At 39.6% G+C, this 25,128-nt stretch overlaps 1 protein-coding gene across 1 annotated transcript; it reads right to left on the bottom strand.

The window, feature by feature from the left end:
* Positions 1-62: 62 nt before the first annotated feature.
* On the bottom strand, positions 63-24,191 carry KHDRBS1 (KH RNA binding domain containing, signal transduction associated 1). The gene is made up of 9 exons (XM_054571890.1): positions 23,657-24,191; positions 13,386-13,510; positions 12,250-12,366; positions 9,706-9,852; positions 6,534-6,667; positions 5,763-5,964; positions 5,174-5,241; positions 4,381-4,439; positions 63-1,408 (listed from the first exon to the last, which is right to left on the bottom strand). The coding sequence occupies exons 1-9, from the start codon at positions 24,036-24,038 to the stop codon at positions 1,311-1,313; spliced, it is 1,332 nt and encodes a 443-aa protein (XP_054427865.1). The 5' UTR covers positions 24,039-24,191; the 3' UTR covers positions 63-1,310.
* Between the last annotated feature and the right edge of the window lie 937 nt (positions 24,192-25,128).

Below are 25,128 nucleotides of genomic sequence, written 5' to 3'. Positions count from 1 at the left end.
TAAGTTTATTTGAAAGAGAAAACTATTTTATTGTCCACCCACAAAAATGACAATTCATCACATTTACTTTGATTAAAAAAGGACTAAACTTTATTGACAAACTGCTGCAGACATTTTGACATAGGTTTAAGCTACCTATTTAGGCAGACTTACACATGTAGCATTTAATCTTCCAAGAACAAAATGGGAGGATGGTACAAATCCAATTAGGACTTTAACTTATGTACAAAGTGGATTTTGATTCCTTTTTCATTCAGCTGCAGTGTCCCTTTTTATATCATGCTAGTGTTGAGACATACTCGACTATCTTGGGAACAGTTCAGTATTGACAACAGTCAACTTAAGAAAATCATCAGCTTTTGGCCCCAGTGTCCACGTGAGCTTTTCATGGAGTGCAGGATCTCAGATGGACAAAATACTATGTCTTTTTAAATACTGAAATTTTAATTAGTAGTACTGTTGTTGAAAGACAGTTTGTGGCTAAAAAGCTCTGCATCAAATTCAATTTAAGTGGCCAGCCCCTCTCCCCCAATCAACCTCTTTGAAATCTACTCTTGAATAAGTATCTCTCAACACTGTATGCCTGGGGCTAGATTTCAAAACCCACATAATGAAAAAGTCATTTTTACAAACCTAATCTTGTTGTTGTTTTTAAGTCAATTAATGTTAAAAATTGCATCAACTATTTAATTCATGAGGATCTTTCGTATTAAAATTTAACCTTAAGATTCAACCGCCACGTGCTTTTAAAGGAAACATTTTTAGAGACGTCTGAGCTCACTTTTACATGGTGGCACCTACTGCCGTTAACGTTTGTGATTTTAAATCTTAAACAGCCCTGAATTTTGAAATGTAGCCTAGTTTGGGATTCTGCAACTACAACTATACGGGATGCCTCAAATCAAAACTAAGATAAAGTTAACAAGCCTTAACTTCAGAACCTTTAAGCAAGCAATGTCACTTTTGAAACTAACATGTTTGTGGCTTTTTTTTTTTACTCAACTTCTTTTTTTTTATTATAAAAGGTACATTTCTGTTTATATTTAAACAACAAAGAAAAAAAGCATCTACACACTTAAAAAAATTAATTCGATATTCCTAAATCTATTTTAACTCATTTTAAAATACTACATACAGAAGCCAGAATGCAGAGTTAAGAATGGAGTAAGGTGGGGAGAAGAAGGGGACCACGAAGAAAAACACTTAGACAATTACTTGTCTGTTGTGGGTAAAGCAACAGGAATCCTGGGAGATACAAGAAATCAGTAACAACTTTGCTCATAACTGATATTTTCCCCTCATGTTTGTTTTTAATAACGTCCATATGGGTGCTCTCTGTATGCTCCCTTCACCGGCCTAGCTGGAGGGGCCTTCAGTGATGGCCTGGTCCCATTCCAGTCGTCTTGGCCTATAGGGAAAGCAAGAACAGTTTATAAATCAAATGCTAATGGCATTTGGGGATAAGCAGGGTTAAGTCATCTGGTAAAGAAACACTGCTTTGGGCCCTGGCTGGTGTGGGTCAGTAGACTGAGCATCAGCCTGCAAACCAAAGGTCATTGATTCAGTTCCCAATCAGGGCACATGCTTAGGTTGCAGGCCAGGTCCCCCAGGGCCAGGTTCCACAATTTGTACATTGATGGTTCTCTCCTTCTCTTTCTCCCCCTTCCCTTCTCTCTACAAAGTAAATAGCCCTGGCTGGCATGGCTCAGTGGATTGAGTGCCCACCTGCAAACTGGAAAGTCAATGGTTCAATTCCCTGTCAGGGCACATGCCTAGGTTGCGGGCTGGGTCCCCAGTAGGGGCGTGCGAGAGGCAACCAACTGATGTTTCTCTTGCACACTTATGTTTCTCTCCCTCTTTTTCTCCACCCTGCTCCCCTCTCTCTGAAATAAATAATCTAAAAAAAAGTTTTTGAAGTGAATAAATAAAACCTTTAAAAAGAAAAAAACACACTGCTTTGCCTCTAATGCCTTGCTACCTCCCCAGTGGTCCATGCTTTTCCCTCGACTTTGCTCTCCTGAGCAGCGGAGACAATTTCCTAACTGGAGTGCAGTTTTGAGTCAAAAGACAGAAGGAAACAGCTCAGAAAGGGCCTGGTGTCATCTCTAGCAAAGAGGCTCTCTACAGGCAACATGATCTACACTCCAGCCCCCAAACTTTGATAAACCCAACACTTGCTGATACAGTGAGGAAATCAACTTCAGTGGGGCTGCAATGCCCTTTCCTATTCCCAAAGCAATCAGACAGCCTCAGGTAAGGTGAACTTATGAAGTCTTTCAGACTGGAAGCAGCTAGCTCCCTTTCCATGCACAATAGCAAGTAAGCTTTCCCAATGGAGATGTGTCCTCTGGCCCTCTGGGAAAAACAAGCAAGGACCATTTCTCATGAGACTCTCCAACAGCAGAGCTGAGGTCCCCTGCTCTGACAAAGGGAAGTACAATCAAATGTGTTCAGAGCACTGATTAGATTTCATTATTCCCTTTCTTATGCCAAAAGTCCAGAGAAACCAGACAACATGGGTGACATCCTCAAATGGTTTTCCTTCTTGATAGGGAAAAAACTGAGGAAGAGAATCACTCACTTCTAGAGCTGACCTCACATAAAAATGAGTTGTGTTTATAAGCTTATTCTTCCCACTCACTGCTATCTATACTTGACTTATGCCAGTTCATTCCTTAAGTGTTTCCCCAGCTGCATGCATTCACAAACATCTGCCTCTATAACTGTAAGTTTAAATCCCCTATATGGACGTAAAGTCACACAGAACCCTATCTAAGCCTATTTCTATGCACTGTGTAATAGATATGTCCAACACTTTCTAAGTTGTTTCTGGAAACCAACAATACAGTTTATTTTTCTAATTCTGTTTATAAAGGCAGAAATCAGAATAGATTAACCATGGCAACATCATACCAGGAACAGTCTGCCTCTTTCAGTCCAGTCTTTTATCCAGTAAAACAGAAATGCAATTTAGACAACACATACAGAGGCCCCATTGTGCTGCCTCACTGATGGAGGGAAATACTCCTTCTAAGCAGTGGCATATGAGTAGAGCAGTGCAGTGTTACTGACAGCAACTGATCAGTGCCATTTAGCTAGAACTAGTAAAAACTGTTTCCCTGGACAAGTAGCTGACTGGCAACTGTGCTGAGGAGTTGAGCTCAGCTTGTCCATCTGTGGGAGGCTCTAACAAGGTTCCCCCTTTTCAGCTAGGAGTAGGGGGAGACTGTCAACTAGTATCTTAAGAACTGTCAATTGCTGAATCCCTTGCCAAGGATTCTGAAATTCCTTCAGGTATGTTTAAAATACATCACATTTAAAAGGCTGTTCTCTCTCTGCATCCACTGCCACATGGTACTCCCTCTGGGGCTCATTAACATGAGGCCATCAATTGGCTCTTGACGACACTCTTGAGTAATGTGTTTTTAACCAAACCTCAGGGAAGGTAGTTTGGTCATACAGCCACTCCAGCCCCTATAGCTCTCCTGGATCAAGGACTGAGTTGAGGTGTCTTTAAGACAGTGAGGATCTTGGTGCCAGTACTGCTCTGAATTGGCTCCAGCCTCTACAGCCTCTAACTCAAGTCTAGTATGTGTTATTCTTGCCTTGACCTGCTCTGGCTAGGTACTTGCAATCTAAGTCCCTTTCAGCTATTATTTCCTCACACTGGAATTCTTTTTGATGAGATCCACAGTTGTTTTTGAAAGTCAGGTAGAACCCTGGTTGGTGTCATGCTGGCCAGTGTATTGAGCGCCGGCCTGTGAACCAAAGGGTTGCAGGTTGATTTCCAGGCAGGGCACATGCCTGGATTGCGGGCCAGATCCCCAGTTGGGGGTGTGCGAGAGGCAACCAACTGTTGTTTCTCTCACACACCTACGTTTTTCATCCTCTCTTTCTCCCTCCCTTCCCCTCTCTCTAAAAATAAATAAAATCTTTTTAAAAAAATCATTAAAAAAATGAGGTAGAGTTGGGTATAATTAAATTCTTATTATCCACCAAGGTGGCCTAGGTATCAGCAACAAAGGCCCAGCCCAGCAACATAACCTAGGTCTAGCCATCTCTTGGCTTAAAGTAGGGGGGAAATCAATCAATCAACCAATCAATCAATCAATCAACATCAGCCTAAATATCTGCTGTTCCAACCAGGCCAAGCTGGATCTGAGGCCTAGTTTAGGACACCTGCTTAACCTTCCAAGAGTAACAGTACTCCTGTCTCTACTGCACACCACAAAATTTAAGTAAGAGTAGGATTCCTATTATTACATCTACCAACATCTTTGCCTTTAAAGGGTTCTTCTCAGGTATGTGACTGATCCTCAATAATCCAGCATTCTCGCACTTACTTACACATTTTGCCCCACCACAGAAATAAAGACATACCATATGCTTCATAAGAATCTTGAACCTCCCCATGTCCATAGTCATAATATTCTGAGTCCCTAAAAGCCAAAGACACAGTGTTAGAGAGCCATACAGTAACTATGTTTCAGTTTCACCTTTCTCCCAAATACTTTCATATTTCAATCACTTTACTGTGTGTATAATTCAGGAAGATGTTAGTTTCTATCTTCAAACTGTATGTATAACTATGTACTTATTTAAAAAAAGGTTAAAAACTATAGCAAAGAAAAATGGATACATACAATTTAAAGTGAAAAAGCACAACCCCAAATTGACTGTAATGTACACACATGTGTATACATAGGGCTCACTGGAAGAGAATAAACAGACATGAAAAGACTTGTTCTGTCTCCCACTGTAGAATTTAATGAGATGCCTTTTCAGTCAACCAGACAAGATACATATACATAAAAATGTTTTTAAAGTGCAGGAAAAAAGCTAAGTTATTGCAGTGGGATTATAGTTTTCAACTTTTACACAACTCTAATGTGACTTATATTTTTAAATAATAAATCAAATTAATTTAAAGGCATTTTTCCTTTATTTCTGTGTAGTGACAGCTCAGGAAATTTTCATCTGCTATTCTCAGATTCTACAATATAATTTAAAATTCATGATTATCCAATTTGTAGATTCAAGTATTCACCTTACAGATGTCCAAAACTAGGAGATACCCTCAAAAACTAAGCCATACTGCTCCTTAGATTTGTGCTGCCTAAATCTCTCAGTCCCTCCATCCATCCCTAGGACAAGAAACTATTGCCTGACTCACCCTTGGCTCTGGCTGTAATAGCCTTCGTAGCCTTCATAACTCTGTTCTGCGTATGTATCATCATATCCCTAGAACAAATAAAATGAAATAGAAAGTGAGAATCACAGAGGATAGGGGAGACAATTGTAACCCATGGGAGGATGGCAGGTTTTTACATTAACAGAACATGAAATTTCCCCTCAAAATGTTAATATGCATTGTAGAATAGTCAAGAGAGAAAGGGTTGTTTTTTTTTTAAGTGAAACCAAATAAAGAAAAAAATCCCTCAAAAAACAGAAAACCATGTGTGGGTAGGAAATAAGGTACAAAGCTGAACTTTAGTAACAGTGGTAGTGGGAGACCCCTTAGTAAAACACTGTACATCAAGGCACAGCTTATTTCCTGTTTAATTTACATACATAAAGCAGTAAACCATACTTAAAATGGAGAAATCTTCCCATAGGTTAACATTCACTGCAAGAGAAAAGGGCAGAATCTAAATCTTACAGGCAGTCCCTGACACCCACATCAAGGGCCAAAGCCCTGTCATTCAACTTCCTTTGGCAACCTTCTAGGTAGGGGGAAATGGCACATTGTTCAAACTTCTTACATAGTCTTCGTATGTTTCTGGTGCAGGGGGTGGAGGCAAAGGTATTCTCTGGATGCCTGCTGTCCGCGCTCTTGGCGCTGGAGCACCCCTCACAGTAGGTGGGGGTGGCACTCCTCGAGTCACAGTGGCACCTCTGGTGATGGCTCCTCTCACTGGTGTACCGCGCACCAAAGCTCCCCGAGGTGGTACAACACCACGGCCCCTGAAAAAAGAAAGTTTTCCCCTCTTTCTTATTGAATTTATTGGGGTGACACTGGTTAACAAAATTATACAGTTTCAGGTGCATAATTCCACAACACATCATCTAAAAAGATTTATTTTAAATAGAACTTTTAATAAACAGCCTATGTTCATGGTCAGATTTGTTTACAAACTCTGGAGTTAGCTAGATTTTATGATGCCTTAAAAAGACCATTATTAAAACAGAGGAATGTATGGGTAGATAAAAGACCCATAATGGGAGATTCACCAGGTCCCACAGCGGAATGCCTTAAGAGTCTTACACTCCATAAAGAAACAGTGACAAAAGGTAAGATTCTAAAGTCAGAGATCATTTAAAAAATACTGGCACTGCTCAAAATTAAAAGACCAAAAGTTTCAGCAGGACTTCTGCATTTGACTATGGCCAAAGTGCCCAAGAGCTAGAATTCCACTCGATGCAGGATACACATTCAGAGTCTCCTTTTAAGCTAGAGATAAGAGCACAACTAAGAGAGATGGAACTAGCAGTCAAATTTACACCCTCTTTCTGGCAGTCTACTTTATTTTTACCTGGGAACAGGTGGAGGAGGAGGGGCAGCTCCCCGGCCTCTCACTGGCACCCCACGTCCTCGAGAGGGCTCTGGTACTCCATTCAAGTAGGAGAGCTCTAGAAATTGCTCCTGGCAGATATCATCCATCATGTCCTGCAAATGAAAGATAATGAGAAGGAGTGTTGCACAACATCTTCACCTTTTGCTGGGAAGTCATCTAGCCCACATAAGCCTTGAATACTAAGAAAAGGTTTGAAAGCCCAGATGAAGTCTCAAAAGTCATTCATTCTCTGAAGTCAAATGGCACCCTACCTGTCACCTCTTTGAGGCAAGTACCTCATCTTCATTAAAATGTCATAGCTCTTCATGATGTGGTCCCTGCCTAGCTCTCCAGATCATCACGTCCATCCTCCCTCTAGGTATAACCTCCTTTCAAGCCATGCTGAACAACTTGGAGTTCAGAACCTGGCATAGTCTTACACATTCATTCTTGCAAATAGTTTCCTCTTCCTAGAATAATAAAAACCACTACCATCAATTAAGCTGTATGCACTGGGCATTATATAAAAAGCTTTATACAGATTTTTCAGTTTAATCTTCAAAATAACCCTGAAGTAAGTAGGCAGATCCTCCTTTTTTTCTTTTTTTCTTTTTTTTAAACAGTTGGGAAAACAGATTCACAGAGTATAAAGAAACCAGCCTAAGGATATAGTGCTAGTAAATGCCAGACTCTAGATGTGAATTCAAAATCTAGGTTTTGAATAATTAGACTATAATGCCCCTCCGCCCTTCTTTTGGCCATCTGAAGGACTCTCACCCACTCTTATAAGACTTAATCTAAAACATTACCTCTTTTGAAAAACTTCCACTTGATGCCATCCCCAGTCCCACAGCACGTTAATTTTCTCTACCCAAGCACTTACCACATCATTTTAGAATTGTTTGTCTGTCTTTCTCATTAGACTGTGAGTTGCTGGGAGCCATTTTTGTAACTTCAGACCCAAGGCACCTACCAGATACTTAACATATGTTTGAGATGAACAAAGCTCAGAAAAGTGAAATAATAATTTGTTCAAGATGACACAGATAAAGCTCGCAGTCGTGTCCTTCCTACTGTACCAGGAAGTTTCTCTGATTATAGTTAATGGTTCTAAGGGGAAATGAACAACTCTGGTCAAGGATGCAAAAATAAGCTCACTATTATTTCTTTCCAAGAGGGAAGAACTGAAGAATCATTTGCAACCTTTTCACATATTTCCTGATGAGAGCCATTCAGTCTTTCTTTTTTTTAAACTGATTTTTAGAAAGAGGAACCAGGAGAGAAAAAGAGAAAGACATCAACTTGTTGTTCCACTTAGTTACGCTGGTAGCTGATTCATTAGCTGATTTTTTTATGTGCCCTGACTGGGAATTGAACCCACAACCCTTGCCATTTCAGAACGATGCTCTAAGCAACTGAACTATCCAGCTAGGGACAAAAGCCATTCAGTGTTAATACTTGATGCATTTTTACACATTCCAGTTGGATATAGCTAAAAGAATAGAAAATTCTTGTCTCTACAGAGTGCCCCATCATAGCTCTTCACCTCTTCCTCCTACCACCTTACACATTACTGCTGCTTAAGACTCGCACTGGAGAATCAAGTAACCAATGACAGCCAATTTGCTTAGAGTCTCCCAACAACCACATTAACACCAAGGAAACCCAAATCTCCCTGATGGGCATCTTTTTTGAAGATCCACTTACATAGAAGTCTTATAAACTGATTCCTTTTGAGAAAAATGCTAAGATTAACAATAAAGAGAAGATGGGTTTTCCTACGTCATCCTTCAGAAACTGGATGGCTCAAGATGCTTCAAAATAACGCTTCAAAAAGAGTCAAAAGAATTTCCTTAAGGGAAGGTTTACCAGCTCTGGTAAATTTCCTCCAGCATATTTAAAGTTGGCTGTTTCATGTTCAACCTTGTAGTGAAAACAAGGCACTTGGAAGCACAGCAGCTGCTGAGACATTTGAGACAGTGTTGGAATCCTTGGGGCTCAGCATTATAGGTATGCATTGCTTATAAATTTTTGCTCTACTAATTCTCACATCCTCTGATGCCACATTTAGTTCTAACTCACTCATTTTACATATTCAAGAAAACCAAGAACTCTAGCTCATCTCCTCTTAGTTTCAGTGACGAAAATACAATGCTTACTCAGTTCCAGTTGAGTAATATTTCAAGTGCTTTCTAAGGTTCCAGATTCAACCTTGGTTATTAAATAGTCAACAGTAGCATGTTAATTCTAAAAACTACTAAAGCCTTGCTAAAAGGCAAAAATTGCACCATTTTCTATTTATTCAAAGAATGGACCCTCTGACCAGGTAGTAATAAGCAAGACAAGTAACCTTGTCTATCCTAACTCTTCCTGGGCCTCAGTTACATTCTCAAAGTTACATATACCAGCCCTGACTAGGCAGCTGAGTTGGGGTGTCATCCCGATACACCAAGGTTGTGGGTTTGATCCTCAGTCAGGGCACATACAAGAAACAACCAATGAATGCATAACTAAGTGCAACAACAAATCAATGTTTCTCTCCCTCTCTCTAAAATCAGTAAATAAAAATTAAAAAAAAAAAAAAAAGAAAAAAAGAGTTGCACGTCACTCTAATATCATCAACAGTCAAGTCTATAATAATCATGTCTCTTTCAAATAAACTCCTCTAGGCAAAAAAGGCCTGAATACATCCAGGTCAAATTTAATCCATTAAAACTGGATACTAGAAACTTCTGTTATCCTCTAGACTCTCTAGAATGTAAAACCTTGAGTACAACGGGTTTTTGACCATCTTAGTCACTTTTCTATTATAACTTCTTGATTCCACACTAGTACCAAAAAACTTAGCTAAGCAAAGATCCTGTTAAATCTTTGTTAACCAGATATTAGAATGCCAGACACATTGTGGACCTAATATATTGATATATAACCTAAATCATATTAGACAAAGATGGGTAGAGAGGCCTTGGGGCAGGGTGCTTTCAAAACTTGGAACAAGTAACAGACCACCTCAGGAAAATAAATGTTATGTTCAGAATTTGTTATGTAATTTCAGGTTATAAAGAGACCCTGGTTAAGAACCCCTTTCTTAGCAATAGCACAAGATCCAGTTCTCTCTTGCTCAAAAGATACAGGATATGAATTTCCTTACTGGTACTAGAAATTTCTTGACTTCCTCCATAGCATGGGCCATAAGAGCATAAGCCTCACATGGGGGCCCAAAGACTTCAATGAAGACATGCAGATCCATATTCAAATGGGCATATTTGGGGTCTCCACCTTTGCGCAGCTCTTCTTCCTGTGGAAAAATGAAAAAACATATCACACTGGTTAGAGAGTTAATGCCACCTTTACCTGAAGGCCAAAGGGAGAGCAAGAAATAACTGTAACATTTAAGGAACACAGTATAAAGCACAAGAAGAAAATAAAACAAGCTCTGGAGAACAGTAATTTACACAACCTGCTATACCTGCAATTGGTTGCTCCTAAAAGTTAACTGCTGTGTTGAATCCCTGGTGTATTCACTGGCACTCTTATTAGAAGATATAGAAAAGACAAACACAACTCCAGTCTCCATTCAGATAATAGCTGTTTGCCAATCATTTATTTAAAATTTTTTAATAATTTTTAGAGGGAGGAAGGAAGCAAGCAAGGAAGGGAAACATCAATTGGTTGCCTCTCATATGTGCCCCTGACCAGGGACCAAACCCACAGCCTGGGCATGTGCCCTGCCTGAGAATAAACTGGCAGCGATCTTTTGCTTAGCAGGATGACACCCAACCAAGAAACATGGGTCAGGGCTATCTGCCAATCATTGATTCACTGCCAAGCATTTGCTTTTATTTATTTTTATTTTTTCCTTAATTGTTTTCTGTCCCTGACTCCTCTCCTAAAACTACAATTGCACATATGCTAGATTGCATGATAATGTTCCACAGGCAACTAAGACTCTGTTCATTTTCTTTCAGTCTTTTTTATCTTCATACTTTGGCTTCAATAGTCCCGCCTTTAGGTTCTCTGATTTCTACTTCATCCTAGTTTTCTTCTTTCCATCTTATACTATCTTATGCTCATCCAGTGAAATTTGCATGGAAGCTATTATATTTTCATTTTCTGTAATTCCATCTCTCTGTTTTTCCTCTACATCCTTGAACAAATTTATTATATTTGTAGTAACTATTTTAGAAATCTTGTCTGTGAATCCCAAATTTCTATCATTTCCAGGTCTTCTTCTATCAACTGATTTTTTTCCTTGGTCATGGGTCACATTCAACAATTTTCATGTTTAGTAATTTTTTTGACAAATAAAAGTGAAAAGAAAAAGTACAGTAAAATAACTTTTAATTCCCACCCCCTCACCCTTTCCGTTTGGCAACCATCAGCTTCTTCTCTATATGAGTGTTTCTGCTTTGCTCATTCATTTTGTTTTTAGAGTCCACGTATAAATGAGATCACACAGTAGCTTTTTTCTGACTTATTTCACTTAGGGTAATACTGTCTAGGTCCATCCATGCTGTTGAAAAGGGCAGGATTTCATTCTTTATTGTGCAATAATATTTCAGTGTGTGCATGTGCATCCCCCCACCCTTCATCTTTTTTATCCATTTATCTGTTGATAGATATCTAGGGTGCTTCCTTATCTTGGCTTTTACTAGCAAGGCTGCAATGAACACAGGGGTGCATATATCTTTTCAAATTAGTGTTTTTGTTTTCTTCAGATAAATACTCAAAAATTGTTATATTGTATGGCAACTCTATTTTTAATTTTTTGAGGAATCTCTGCACTGTCAATCTCTGAATCATTCATTGTCAGGCATTTGCTTTTAAATCCCAGGGAGAGGTGTTAATAACCAGCCCTTCTTATCTGCTTACGTGGCCTGGAAAGTTCTAGAGGAAAGAAATTAGGATAGAGAGAAGAAAATCTCATGTAAATCTCATTAGCTAGAAAAACATACGTTAGCCCTAACTGTATTCTTCTAGTGAGAAATGTGAGTGGACAAAGAGGTGTGAGAAAACAATGTTCATCAATTAGGCTGCATAAAAGGAGGCCTGAAAGAAAGCTTTAAGACTGCAGCAGGTAAGTCTCATCTAAAACCTGACCCTATAAGGCTAAGACTATAAGGCTATTCTGTTTTGGTAGGAAGTTTCTTGGTACTTACAAAGAGTACAACATGTATGGGGCTATGGCATGAAAATAAAAAAGCATTAGTTTCTGTTGTCAGGATTACTCATGCCTTCTTTTAGCAGGTCTCAGAGTCCAACTGGCTATAAAACAAACCAGACAACTAATCCTCAGACTTACCTGCACTTACAACACTATTGCTCTCACTTTTCCATGTTACTGAAAAGGGAATGTGCTATTCATATTTTAGTGTTTTTAGTCTGGGTAAATTTTAGTACAGTTCCCCTTCCACATTTTCATAGATAAGCTATCTAATGCCATAGCTGCAACTGCTGTTGCCATTACTATGCAGTCGAAAGTCAGAAAGAAAACAATCGCCAGGGTGCATACAAGCTCTTTAAGGGTTACTAAGCAAGTAAACTAACTTGGTCTATAATCTCTTACATCCAGTACAAATTTAAAGGAGTCACATTCTATATATATACAAGTGCTAGCTTCCATAAGGCATCTGTACTGGAACCTGAGCTACAAGAAGGCATTAGGGTGTCTTCTTGATTCACTACGTGAGCTTACCTTGGCTTTGTCTCTCATTGAGCCCTTTCCCAACACAGAGATCTTTGCGCCAGTCTCTTCTTGCAGTCTTTTGATAGTGTTCCCTTGTGGTCCAAGGATCTTCCCCACAAAATTGAACTGACAGAAAAATAAAAACACATTTCTAAATACACAAACTCCTACAAAGCATTTCCACATTTATTGTTTCATTTCTTCTTCAATCCTGTAAAACAGGTAGAGTTCCACTCCCATTTTATTGGAGGATATACTGAGGTTGTCCTGACAAAGAGACTAGCCTAAGGTTATGAAAGTGGTTATTCATAGGCTTTATTTTGGAATTCCTGATGTAGTCTGATGCTCTTTCCATATCACACTACAACTCCTAGTACTTTAACATATGTAAACATTTTTAAGGAAGTCACCTCAGAACAGACATATGGCATCCTTTTTAAGTACTTTTTTTTTTGTAAACTAAATATAACAAATTGCTTCCCTGAAAAAAAAGGAAAAAGGAAAAGAGGCAGAAGAGGAGAAAGCATTTATTTAAAAGTAAAAATTTGAGCCCTGACTGGTGTTGCTCAGGGGGTTGAGTGCCAGACTGGAAACTGAAAGGTCGCCAGTTCGATTACCAGTCAGAGCACATGCCTGGGTTGCGGGCCAAGTCCCTGGTTGGGGACGTGCATCGATGTTTCTCTCGCTCATCAGTTTTTCTCTCCCTCCCCCTCTGTAAAAATAAATGAAATCTTTTTTTTTTAAAGACAGTTTAAAATAAAGGTAAAACTTTGAGTAAGAAATAAAACTAACTCCATCTCATTAAAGATTTATGTTGTAATTTCCTTTATCTGGATTTCATGTCAATCTTTTGACAGAACAGTTCTTTAGGGTTCAATTTTTTTTTTTTTTAACTTTGAGCTGGAAAACACATTGGAGGAAAAAAACTCTTTCTGATAATAAAAACAGGATTACATTTCTTTCTTGGGTACAGCTATACAATTTGTTATGGACTTACTTGTTTCAACTGCCAGAAACAAGTACACAAGGAATGAAGAGAAGCTTCACAGGCTTACATTTTTCATGCATCATGATCTCTGAAGTCATTATTATAGCCTATAACTCACGCTTACAAAGATAGAGAAGTGAGGCACTTTTTGCCTTACCTTGGGATACTGCTTGACAGGTATCAGTACCCGCTCCTTCAGCTTCATGTTCTTATGAGAAAATAAGTCCAAGTAATTCTCCTCATCATCTTTTTTTGAAAGCCCCTTCTGAATCTTCTCAATTTCTGAATAAAAGAAACAGAATTTAACTTAGTTTTGTTCTGGAGAATAAAGGCAAATTTCCAAGTCTGCATAAAGCAACACCATCAAGTACCATGTAATGACACCAAATGGTGCAGATGAATGTGTTAGTTTCAGGCAGTGAATAAAAGCACCAACACTAAATGAAGTTAACTGGGAAACCCAAAGCCTGCTTCTAGTAAGAGCAGTTTGCTCTTTCACCCCCACCTGAATGTCTCTGTATCAGAAACATTCAAATGTTTCTTAAAACAAACAAATTTAACAAAACTAATAGGGAGAGAAAGGGGAAAGGGGATAAATGAACTAAAAAAATAAAAGTAATCTGCATTAAGAAAAAGTGCAAAGTCATACCTTAATGAAGAAATAAGGCAATAATTTACTTATTTTTAAATTTTTATTTATTTTTTAGAGAGAGGACAAGGGAAGGAGAAAGAGAGGGAGAGAAATATCAATTGGTTGCCTCTCACATGCCCCAACCAGGGACCTGGCCCTCAACCCAGGCGTGTACCCTGACTGGGAATCTAACTGGCGACCTTTCAGTTAGCAGTTCAGTGCTCAACTGACTGAGCCACACCACACATGGCGAAACAAATTAGTGATTTAAGTATACAACAGAGCCCTGGCCAGGTGGTTTAACTGGCTGGAGCTCATCCTGTACCCTGAAGGGCTGCAGGCACATACTGGAGGCAACCAATCAATGTTTCTCAAAGCTCCCTTCCGCTATTAAAAAAAAAAATCAGTAAATATCCTCAGGTGATTAAAATAATACCAATTACAATAAGAAGAAGAAGAATATACAATAGAGTCCCATTAAAATTCCACTGTGACAGTAGTACTTTTTAAAATTTTTTTAATGTAGTGATTTGAGTGAGAGAGAGAGAGAGAGAGAGAGAGAAATGACAATTTGTTGCTACACTTATTAATGCATTCACTGGTTGATTCTTGTATGTGTCCTGACTGGGGACTGAACCTGCAAACTTGGCGTGTTGGGATGACGCTCTAACCAACTGAGCTACCCAGACAGGGCAACAGTATACTTTGGACAGTAGCAGTCCTTAAGAGTTTGAAAGACCTGGTTCTTACTCTGCCACTCACTAGTTGTGTGAGCTTTGAAAAGTTATTTAATTGGTCCGATTTTGGTTTCCTCATTTAGAATATAAAATGAAGGCAACAGTATTTACTTCATGAGGTTGCTATAAAAACAGAATAGAATAACATACATACACATGCTAATTAAAGCCCACTTCTTCGGAAGTGTCTACAGTAGCTAGCCCAAATTCAGTCAATGTCTTAAAGGAAAAACATGCACAAAGGTACTTTAATTCGCAGATTAAGATAGTTTCATCAAATAGAGCACCTTATCCAAAAATATTTCTTATCATTAGGGAATTTCATCTATCCATCTGTTGCCAGTGTTTGAGTTCTTCCAAAAAAGAGGCAGATGAAAGAAGAGATGCAGGTATAATCATTAATCACTATGTGAGACATACTGAGGGCCAGAACCTATCCTAAGTATAGGTGACACAACAGAACAAGTCAGATATGGTCCCTATCTTCACTATGTTTACGTACTGCAGTCCCTAGTCAATGAAGTCAGCAATGAGGTACAGTTAACTGCTATGACAGGAATACTAACAGAGATGGGAGCAAAGTGTGTAGGTAATGAACAGCAACTATAAGGTTCTATGGTCCACTGAGAAAAGTTAATAAACTGATATCCCTAAAATCAGTGGAACATTCTAAGTAACACAGTATGTTCTCATATAATATTTTCACAGTGTTTCTATCTCTAATTTTAAGGCAAGGGGGTGGGGGTCTCAAACTTCAGTATGCATCAGGATCACCTGGAGGTCTTATTACACTGGATCACTGGGTTCAAACCCCAGTGTGGTATTTGTGTTAGGGATTTGCATTTCTAACAAGTGACCAGGTGATGTTGATATTGTGGGTCTAGGGACCACACTTTGAAAACCGCTGGTTTAGGATAAAAATATACTACTTCAAAGACATTCTGCAAATCTGTAATTTTAACAGTTTTAAAAAATGTTTAGACTAAGTCCAACTATAAAGTACACAGATGAAGTAAAGTTACTTTGACTTTAACAGACTTGCTAATTAGGAGTTCAGAATTTCAAACAAAAAGTTTCCCCTGTTTATTAAAAAGCCTAATTTCAGATGTTATAGTATACAGTGAGCTAAGTGACCTACTTCTGCCTGAGAGAGTACATACTCCCTTGCTTTATGACAAAACTGCTAATCATATTCTAAGTATTCTTAACTAAACATTTACTTCTATGAGAACTGTAAATGGCAGTGCTTTTCATACACCTATGTTTCATTGCTTGGAATAGAAAACAAATATGACCTTAAAATTAACAGACTAAATGCTTCATTGAACATCTATTTATTTGCCTTTTTACTAGTGGTATATCCTAACCTCCACCCTCTCCCACCTACTGCTAACATTAACTTTTTGTAGTCACTAGTTTTTAGTCTCCCATCTCTGAAATACATCTTTCCTTGAGTTTTTGGGTTGGAAAAATGGCTACCCAATCCTCAAAAGTTCTAATGCCACATTATTGATATAAAAACATCAGTGAGGAGCTTCTAAAAACAGGGAACAAATTACATACTTCATTTTATCTATGTCCCTCAGTGTTTCTTAATTGCTATTATTTAGTTAGGGCCTTCAGCTGTATTTTATACCACTTTCCAGAAACTTTACTTGATTAGTACAAGGAGATTCAAAGTCTATTAATCTGTTGTACTCCTATCAGAAGAGGGACTACAAAAACTGAACCCAGTAGCTTTGTTTATATGCGCTGTAAAATGGCCTGTGAATTTAAGGCTTTTCTACAACATGTATCCTTCTATATTTTGAACTAGTCAGATCTTAATTAGAATCCCTTTGTCCAATTAATCTCACAATTTTAAAAATAATAATAAAGGATTTTTAGAGAATTCAGAAAAGAATGACGATTTAAATAAAACTGAGAAATGAAAAGAAAAGAATCAGAGGAGGTCAGCCTAGAAAGCAAAAGACTAAAGGGCAACTTGAGTCTTCAAGAAGGGTCACCTTCCATGTTTGGAAGAGGAAGGACTGAACACTTACTCAGTGCCTACCATGTATCAAATATTGTACAAATGCTACCTCACTTACCCTAAAAAATAACTCAGTGAAGTAGCTGGTACAATCCCCATTTTCAAATTGAGGAAACTGAAACTCTGAAGTTAAATCGATAAATCACAAAAGCTAGTAAAGTACCAAAAATAAGGATTAAAATTCAGGTTTTTTTAAACCTCAAACATTGCCATGCAGCTAAAGGCAATAAAAGGGTTCTGCATATGCCTCAAATGCTGTTGCCTTATCTTTTTTTCTTTTTCTAATCTGTATTTCTGTCCTCAGCCTCATTTCTCTCAGAGAGCTAGGAGCAGGATGTAACAGGGAAAATAAATTCAAAGAGAAGCTTCCTAAAAATGGCTTCCCCTCAGGCAAAAGTACTTTCTAGACAACGTTTTTGTAACTAACTCCCTTAAATGATCTTTGCCTGGAACTCCGGAGGCCTTAAATGTCCCAAGGGTCAAAAAAAAGCTAAGGTGTAAACAACAGAGAAGTGACCCATTTGTTTCCTTGCCAGACACTTTTAATAATCATATCAAATGCCTTCTTTGTGTCAGGAATTTTGTATTGTTTCATTTTTGTCTTATTAATCAGGATTATCCCTATTTAACAACTGGAGAAACCTGGACTCAGAAAAGTTATGTAACTTGTCCAAAATCACAAAACTAATTAGTGACAGAGCAGGTACTTAAACCCATGTCACTACTTACATCAGTCAGAGCAAATTCAATTAATCTTGTGGCATTTCCTTTATTCTTTTACTATAACTTAATCTTTCCATTTTTGGTAGCTTCTAAGGATGAAAATTTTTTAAATGTATTGTTTCAAAGGAAAGAGCATGAGTTTTGAAGCTAGACATAATTGCATTTGATTTCCACCTCTGCTACAAGCTTTGTATGTGACGTTCTTAGTTTTCCCTTCTTGTTTTTAAAGAGAATTATGGCATACTGCTCATGGCCACCCAAATCTCTTTCTTATGGCACAATTTAGGGGTTAGGGTTATTTTTCTTAAAAAAATTTTCAAAATAATTGTAGATTCATGTACAGTTCTAACATGAGATCTCATATACACTTCACCCAGTTTTCTCTATAACATTTTGCATATCTACAATATAATATCATAATCAGAAAATTAACATTAACACTATCTATTGACTTCATTCAGATTTCACCAGTTTTACCATGCACTGATTTAGGTGTGGCTTTAGTTCTAAGCAATTTAATCAGATTCATGTAATCACCACCACAGTCAAGGTACAGTACAGTTCCATCACAAGGTTTCCCCAAACTATACTTTTATAGCCACAGTCCCCTCCCTCCAGATCTCCCTCACCACTGGCAACCATAATCTGTTCTCCATCTCATCATTTTGTCTTTTCAAAAATGTTAAATTAGTGCAATTAGAGTATGTAACCTTTTGATATTGTTTTTCACTCAGCATAATTCTATTGACATACACACAAATTCTTGCATTCATCAATAGTTCATTTATATCATGGTTTAACTATTCACCTATTGGATATGTGGTTTGTTTTCAGTTTTTGCCTATTGTGAATAAAGCTGCTACGAACATTCATGTACAAGTACTATGTGAGCCTAAATTTTAATTTTTCTGGAATAAATGCCCAAGAGTGCAACTAATGGGTGGTAAACATGTTTAATTTTGTTAAAACTTTACCAGACATATACGGAGACTGTCCAGAATATATCCAGCCATGTACTGTGAATAGATGTTTATTGAAGGAGATACAATAAACTTTGAACCTAGGACAATGACGTTTCAGTTCCCTTCCAAGTAGGCACCTTGGGACCTCACACAGTTCTCCCAGTTGCCATCAGCTGCCCCGTTGTCTTTTCCTGAATCTCATCGACGGTCTGAACTCTCTTCCCTTTCAAAGGTAATTTTAGTTTGGGGAAAAGCCAGAAGTTGCAGGGCACCAAATCTGGACTATAGGGAGGCTGAGTCACCTGCGTGATTTGATGTTTCGCCAAAGAACTCTGCATGAGATGTGATGCATGAACGGGCTGTTGTTGTGATGAAGCTGCCACCTTCTGAATCATCCAAATAGTTTCTGCAGAGGAATGTTCAAGCTTAACACAAAATTTGATGCAGATTCGTTGACCTACTTGGCCATTTGGAATGCGACAGCCACACAGTACACATGCTCACTCAATGGCGTCTACCACCCTCACTGACTAGTACATCACTGTTCACACATGTCCATTCCTGTCCACTCTCCTTGACTGCCAGGTTACATCGATGTCATGCAAACATTCTTGTTTTATTAACAATGGTTGGACTTTCAGCACAGAACTCATATACTAATATTTTGTTTAATCTTACTAATATATATTCTATAAAAATAGTATTGTACTGTATGTATGAAGCCTTATGGCATTTACTTTTTCACCTAATATTAGATTTCTAAGACTTCTGCATATTGTTGCATGTAGCTGTTCTTTTCATTTTCATTGCTATATGACTATTTCATTTTGAAAATCTCATAGTATCCAATCAACAGTGAAATAAATTGTGCGATTTTGTGAAGAAGGCTCACCATTCTGTGAGTGAAGCATTCACGTACAAGTTCCTTTGGGCTTATTCTTAGGAATGATGTTGCTGAATTTTAAGGAATTTGAAAGTTCAACTCTCAAAATGCCAAACTGTTATCCAAAGTGGTTGTACCAATTCACACTTGTACCAGCAACGTTTCAGTTCCTTCTAATTCACATCCTCTCAAGCCCTCAGTCTTGTTTGACTTAGTTTTTGTCAATTTAGCAGGTTTTCATCATTTTCCTGTCTCCAAAATTTTTCTCATTTATCATCATTTACTCTTTAAAGTTACTTTATATTCACCACGTCAAGTTGAAAATATAAATCCAGTTAGAGTTAGTTTGGAAAATGCAAAAAATCAACATGTTAATTAAAAAATTCTGTCATTTTTATAACACCAGTTCCTCTTCCCTTCCTCCACACTCCCTCCTTCAGGACATATTTCTTTTTATTTAGATCTTCCTTTATCTTCAATAAAATTTTAAGTTGACAATGTGATCATAATATTCCTCATCTTTAATAGTAAGATAAAAATTCTCTCTGCCTCACAGAATGGGCAGGAAGATGAAATTATGAGTAGCACACCTCATGGCACAGGTTAAATGCTCCACAAAGGTTAGATATTATTGTTATTGTTTTTTATGATTATTCACATACATTTTGAACTGATTTTTATTGCTTATCCCATGGCATTTGATACTATCCTAAAAATGAGATTTTTCAATTCTAATTGGCTAATGCTGGTAGATCAGAAACCTACTGATCTGTACATTTTTATCTTGTAAATTGGCTATATCACAGACCACTTTTCTAGGTAAACAATCATGATTTGTTCTGAATAGCAGTAATTTCTGCCTTTCCTAATATTTATACTTACACCTGTATTTGATCAATAATTTCTTCACAATTCCACTTTCTGGTTTAAATAGGTCTTTAAGCCATGTATAATGAAATGGGTACACCTAGATATGTTTCTATAAAATATTGTGAATGAAATAAAGGAGTTAATTATTCTGAAGTTCCAACAGACTGAAAATGTTTCCCACTGAATGCTTTTGGAAGATGGATTTCTGAGTATCCTCTCGATCTTCTGGGGATGTTAATCTATTCAAATGTTTACTTATTCCTGAGTTATTTATACTAACTTATAGTTTCCTAATTATAAAAAGTAGAAAAATAGTGATACACTTAAAAGCACTGCATATATATTATGTAAATACTTAACACAAATTATACATTATTTTTGTTTCAAGCATGGGTACACTGAATTCTTGCATCTGCAAATGCATTTACTTGTCATCACAGTTCAATATTAATTTTGCTAATACAGAAGCCTATATTTGAAACATAAATCCCTTAGAATTGTGTTGATATTTTTTCCATCATGCAATGAAGATCATTATTCATTCATCAAATATTTAGTAAGAGGCCACTCTGTGTGACGCTCTTCAAGGAACAGGAGATATACTGGTAAACAAAGCAGACAAAAGATCCCTACCATGGTGGAGCTGACATTCTAGCTGTGAAGAAGGGGTGATCAGCAAATACATAACTACAATATATGATGCATCAGCTGCTGCTAAGTGCAAAATAAAGCCGGGAAAGGGACAGGGAGAACTATATGAACGTTAAAGGAAGAGTGGTCTGGCTCTTGTGGCATCTCTTTGGAAGTGGGCAGATGTGCCTCAGTTCAAGCTCCTAGGCTCTGGTCTGTGGGTTTCCTTTTTCCGTATCTTGGCCTTGTCATCTTCACTGTCCTGTTAGCTAGCACTCTGATACATTCATATGGACTTTGTAATATTTTGTCCAAGAGTACAAAATATTTTTTCAAGTACAATTTGTTAAAGGTAATATAATAGAGGGCTAGAGAGGCTTAGGTGTGTGGATCCAGACTCCGACTGACTTCAAATCCTAGTTAGGTTGTTTACTTTGGCAATTTCATCTCTGTATGTATGACTCCCTCATCTGTAAAAGTGAGGATAATAAGAGAAACTTCCTCATAATGCTGTTCTGAAAATTAAATATTTGATGTTACATGCTCGGACCAGTACCTGTCACAGTGTTAGCTATATTTTTCTTACACGTAATCAGAGCCTAAATACTACTATTCTGTCTTCTCAATCTCATACTTCCTTGCAGCTGGTTACCTTCACTACAATCTTGTTCCCAGATAATTAAAAAATACCTTAAAAGCTGAGTCCAACATATATCAAATTTTATCCTTGCTAAGAAATATACTGGGTTGGCCAAAAAGTCTGTTTAGTTTTTTTCCATAAGATAAAAGACACATTTTTCATTTTCACCAATAACTTTATTGATTTGCATATACTGAGTATGTTGGCTATCTCCTGTATGGTATAATGTTGATTGTTCTCAACTAATGTCTCAACTGGATCACTATCAACTTTAACTGGTCTACCCAACAGTGAGCATCGTCCAGCAAATCTCCAGCATGAACCTTCACAAACTACTTTTGACACGTTCGATCAATCACAGCACATTCTCAACACACTGCACAAACCTTTTTTCTTTCAGTGTTTTTACCTTTCTTGAAATAATAAAGCATATTTTCTCTCATCTTCAATATTAAAAATGGCTACACAAAAATTCATTAATTTTGGTAACTTTTTAAAAAATGCATGCTGATATGACAGCTGTCGCAACAGAATCTAAAAAAAATTGTTTAGAATGAAATTAAAGACAATTAAGTGCTACCAGAGCCATCTTACAGGAAAAAAACAGAACTTTTGTGCCAACCCAAGATTATCTAATGATTACAGGTCAAAGAGAACTGTGCTTGTGCTTTTATACATTATTTAATCCTTGCAACTCACCATCCTACTTTACAGTTGAGGTAACTGAGGTCGAGAATATTTCCCAAGAGTATGTAACTAAGGCTCAGAATTTTGAACTCAAATCAACTGCTTAAAAGTCCTAAAGTTTGTTATTTTAGTCTCATAAATTTTACTTGGACCAATTAAAGATCTGAGGAAATAAAAATAAGACTACCAAGTAAACCTTTAGTACTTATCCTGACATTCGTAAATCTGGATGTACTTACTTTCAAATCCAAACACCTGGTGTTTGCTACATGCAAGACAATGAGAAATACAAAAAGCATTCCTTACTCTCAAAAAGCTTGCCTGAAGAACACAACTAACAGTAACGCTTCAGCAATTCAACTGTGTCACAGACCAGCAGAGCACTGAGTTGAAAATGTAAGCACTTTAAATGCTCTTATCCTTGACCCCTGCGTGCTTTATGCCGTTTAAAGACCCCTTACCAATCAATGATGGGAGATAGAGAACAAAGGAAGAGAAATATTTTTATAACGATCTATCGTTATATCAACCTGCCAGAGTCCAACTACTGAGTCTAGTGTTGAAGACCGAGAATTTTTACTTAATGAAGCTTCGCTGTAGTAAGAAATACTTATTAAAACAATGTTTCAACCAGAAGTGAGGGCAAAACAGAGGGCTTTAGGGAGAAATCAGAGCGATTAGGTAATTGGCTAGTACGGAGCAGGAAAGGAGCACTAGTCTACTGACGAGAGAGAACAAAGACTACTATTTCTAATCTATTTCACTACTGAGGCAAAAAGAAAAAAAAAAGACGAAGCTTTTCAGGTACAAGCATCGTAGAACCTCCATAATTTTTTTTTGTCCACCTCGTTGGGGAGTGTCGTGCAACCGACCACCGTTTACCTCTCTCCGCCCAAGTTCACTATCTCTAGGGTTATCTTCCTCCTTCTTGAATGATGGAGACCTCACTTTGTAAAATAATGGGGTCCAACCTTCCGACTCTGCAACAATTACTATTTTATCTGTCGAAGTCAGGAATCTGATTCGGAACACCTTAAGTGTCGTTTCCCACAGGTTGCTCCTAGCGCGGAGGAACTTAAGCTCCAGTTACCGCTAAGTCCGACTCGGCACCAGCGACCGCGGGGCGCTGGACAGGGCACTCCAGCCTCACCCCACCTCACCTCGGCCCTCCCTCCCGTAGTCCCTCCCCGCTCAGAATGTCTTCACCTCCTACACTCTCAGTTCAGGCGCCTACCGCTACCAGCAATCAAAAGAGCTTTCCCTCTGAGGGAAGGGGGAGATAAAGGTTCATTTCTGGAAGAATCTGAGCCCTCAGAGCGTGGGGCAGCTGCAAAAGGTGGGAGGGGGAAGGGTCGGCAAAGGGGCGGGGAGTTTAGCACTATCCATCAACATCTTTGCGCTAAGAGATCGCCAAGTCCCCCTCGGGCCTCCACTGCAGCCCAGACATCCTCCTTCGCACTCTGGGCCAGGATGGAACTATGAAATCCAAGCTTCCGAAGATGAGTATGAGAAGAGAAGGGGAGTCCACGACTGCCTCTGTCCCCAAGGGGCGGGAAGCGAGAGAAACAAAGCCGCTGCCACCCATGCTCCCGGGTGGCCAGGCGACCCAAAAGGACCCGAGAGGCCCGCTTACCTGCCGTCAGCAACTGCATGGCGTGAGTGAAGGACGGGTCGAGCGAGTCCTTCTCGGCCATGAGTTCGGGCAGGTACTTGTTCTCTGGCTCCATCTTGACAGAGGCAGTGGCTGAGGGGGGCAGCAGCGGGGTCGGCGCCGGACCGCCCACTGTCGCGTCGGGACCCGTGGCCGAGGGCGGCAGCAGCGGTGGCGGTTGCGTGGCGGGCGAGGCCCGGGCTGTCCCCCGGGACCCTCCTCCGCCTCCCCGAGACCGGTGAGGAAGCGGTGGCTGCCGAGACGGCGCCTGACGCACTGAGGGGTGGGCACCTGAGGGGTCCATGGAGCCGCTGCGGCCCGAGGACCGGCTCATGCGCGCGGCGGGGTCGTCCCGGCGCTGCATCGGAGAGGATGTGCGATCTACGAATGGAGAAAGCGACGCGGCCGCGGCAGAGGCCCGAGCGGCGGTTGGCGGGGGTGGAAGAGCGGGAGCGACGGCGACCGAAGCCGACCCGAGCGACCCAGCGAAAGAGAGCACCGGAAATGAGGAGGCGCGCGTGCGCAGCCAGTCACCGGCGCCGCCCTTGGGTCTCTCCGCGGAGAACAAAGTCCCCAGTCGGACCACGGCGCCTGCGCACCGTCGCGGAGGCCGTAGAAGTCGCCTCTCCGCTCCCCTCTTCCCTCCGAGCACAACAGGCTAGAGATTTGTGCGCGTGCGCGGATGGCCGCGGGCTTCGTTCGTTTTCTTTTCCACGTGACTCAGTGCTAGCGGGACACGTGTCTCCTCCCACAGTGAGCGGAGGGGGCGGGGGCTGTGGAATGTCTTTGTCTGTGAGCAGGCCCGCGGAGTATGGGGCGGGAGACCTGTTACTTGAGGGGCCACGCCCCCTCCAACAGCTAAGCCACAGAGTGGGGCTTAGCTCAATTTGGGGGTGGCGGGGGTTGTCACTGAGATAATGGAAATACTAGCAGATTGGCGTGGGGGACGCGGAGGTGGAAGGTGCGGGGGTGGTGGTGGTAAGAAGAAAGAAGTGAGGTTGTCTGGGCTGGGAAATAGGAGGGACAGAGACTGCCTTAGTCGGGAGAGGGTAAGAGACAGGACACTGGGGAGGGGTGCAGAAAGGACCGCTAAGGGAGAGGCTGACGCAGGGATGAAGGGTGCAAATGGAGAAGGGAAGCTTTGAGAAAGAACTTGAGGAAGGACACGACAGTAGGAAGACTGAAGGCTATTGGATGATTTGAACTAAGATTCTTCCGCCAAAAAAGTGGGGTAGAGGCAGGTCCTTAATCCATGATGGCTGCATCGTTAGGGTGACGCCTATTTATGTGAGTGCTAATCTCCCTGTCTCTGTTGGGCTCTTCATATTCCAGACTTGCTCAAAGAGACCCTTACCGCTGTTCTCGAGGCCAAGGTATATAATGGACAGACTTCCAGTTTCCTCATTCTGGGGTGCTATATGCACGAATTTAGAAACGTGGTGCCTTCTCTAACC

This window comes from Pteronotus mesoamericanus, unplaced genomic scaffold (assembly GCF_021234165.1).
Source record: "Pteronotus mesoamericanus isolate MK-2021 breed Mesoamerican mustached bat unplaced genomic scaffold, CSHL_Meso_final contig_221, whole genome shotgun sequence".
NCBI lineage: Eukaryota > Metazoa > Chordata > Mammalia > Chiroptera > Mormoopidae > Pteronotus > Pteronotus mesoamericanus.
The sequence above is the reverse complement of the archived record's forward strand: the minus strand, read 5'-3'. Positions and strand labels throughout refer to the sequence as shown.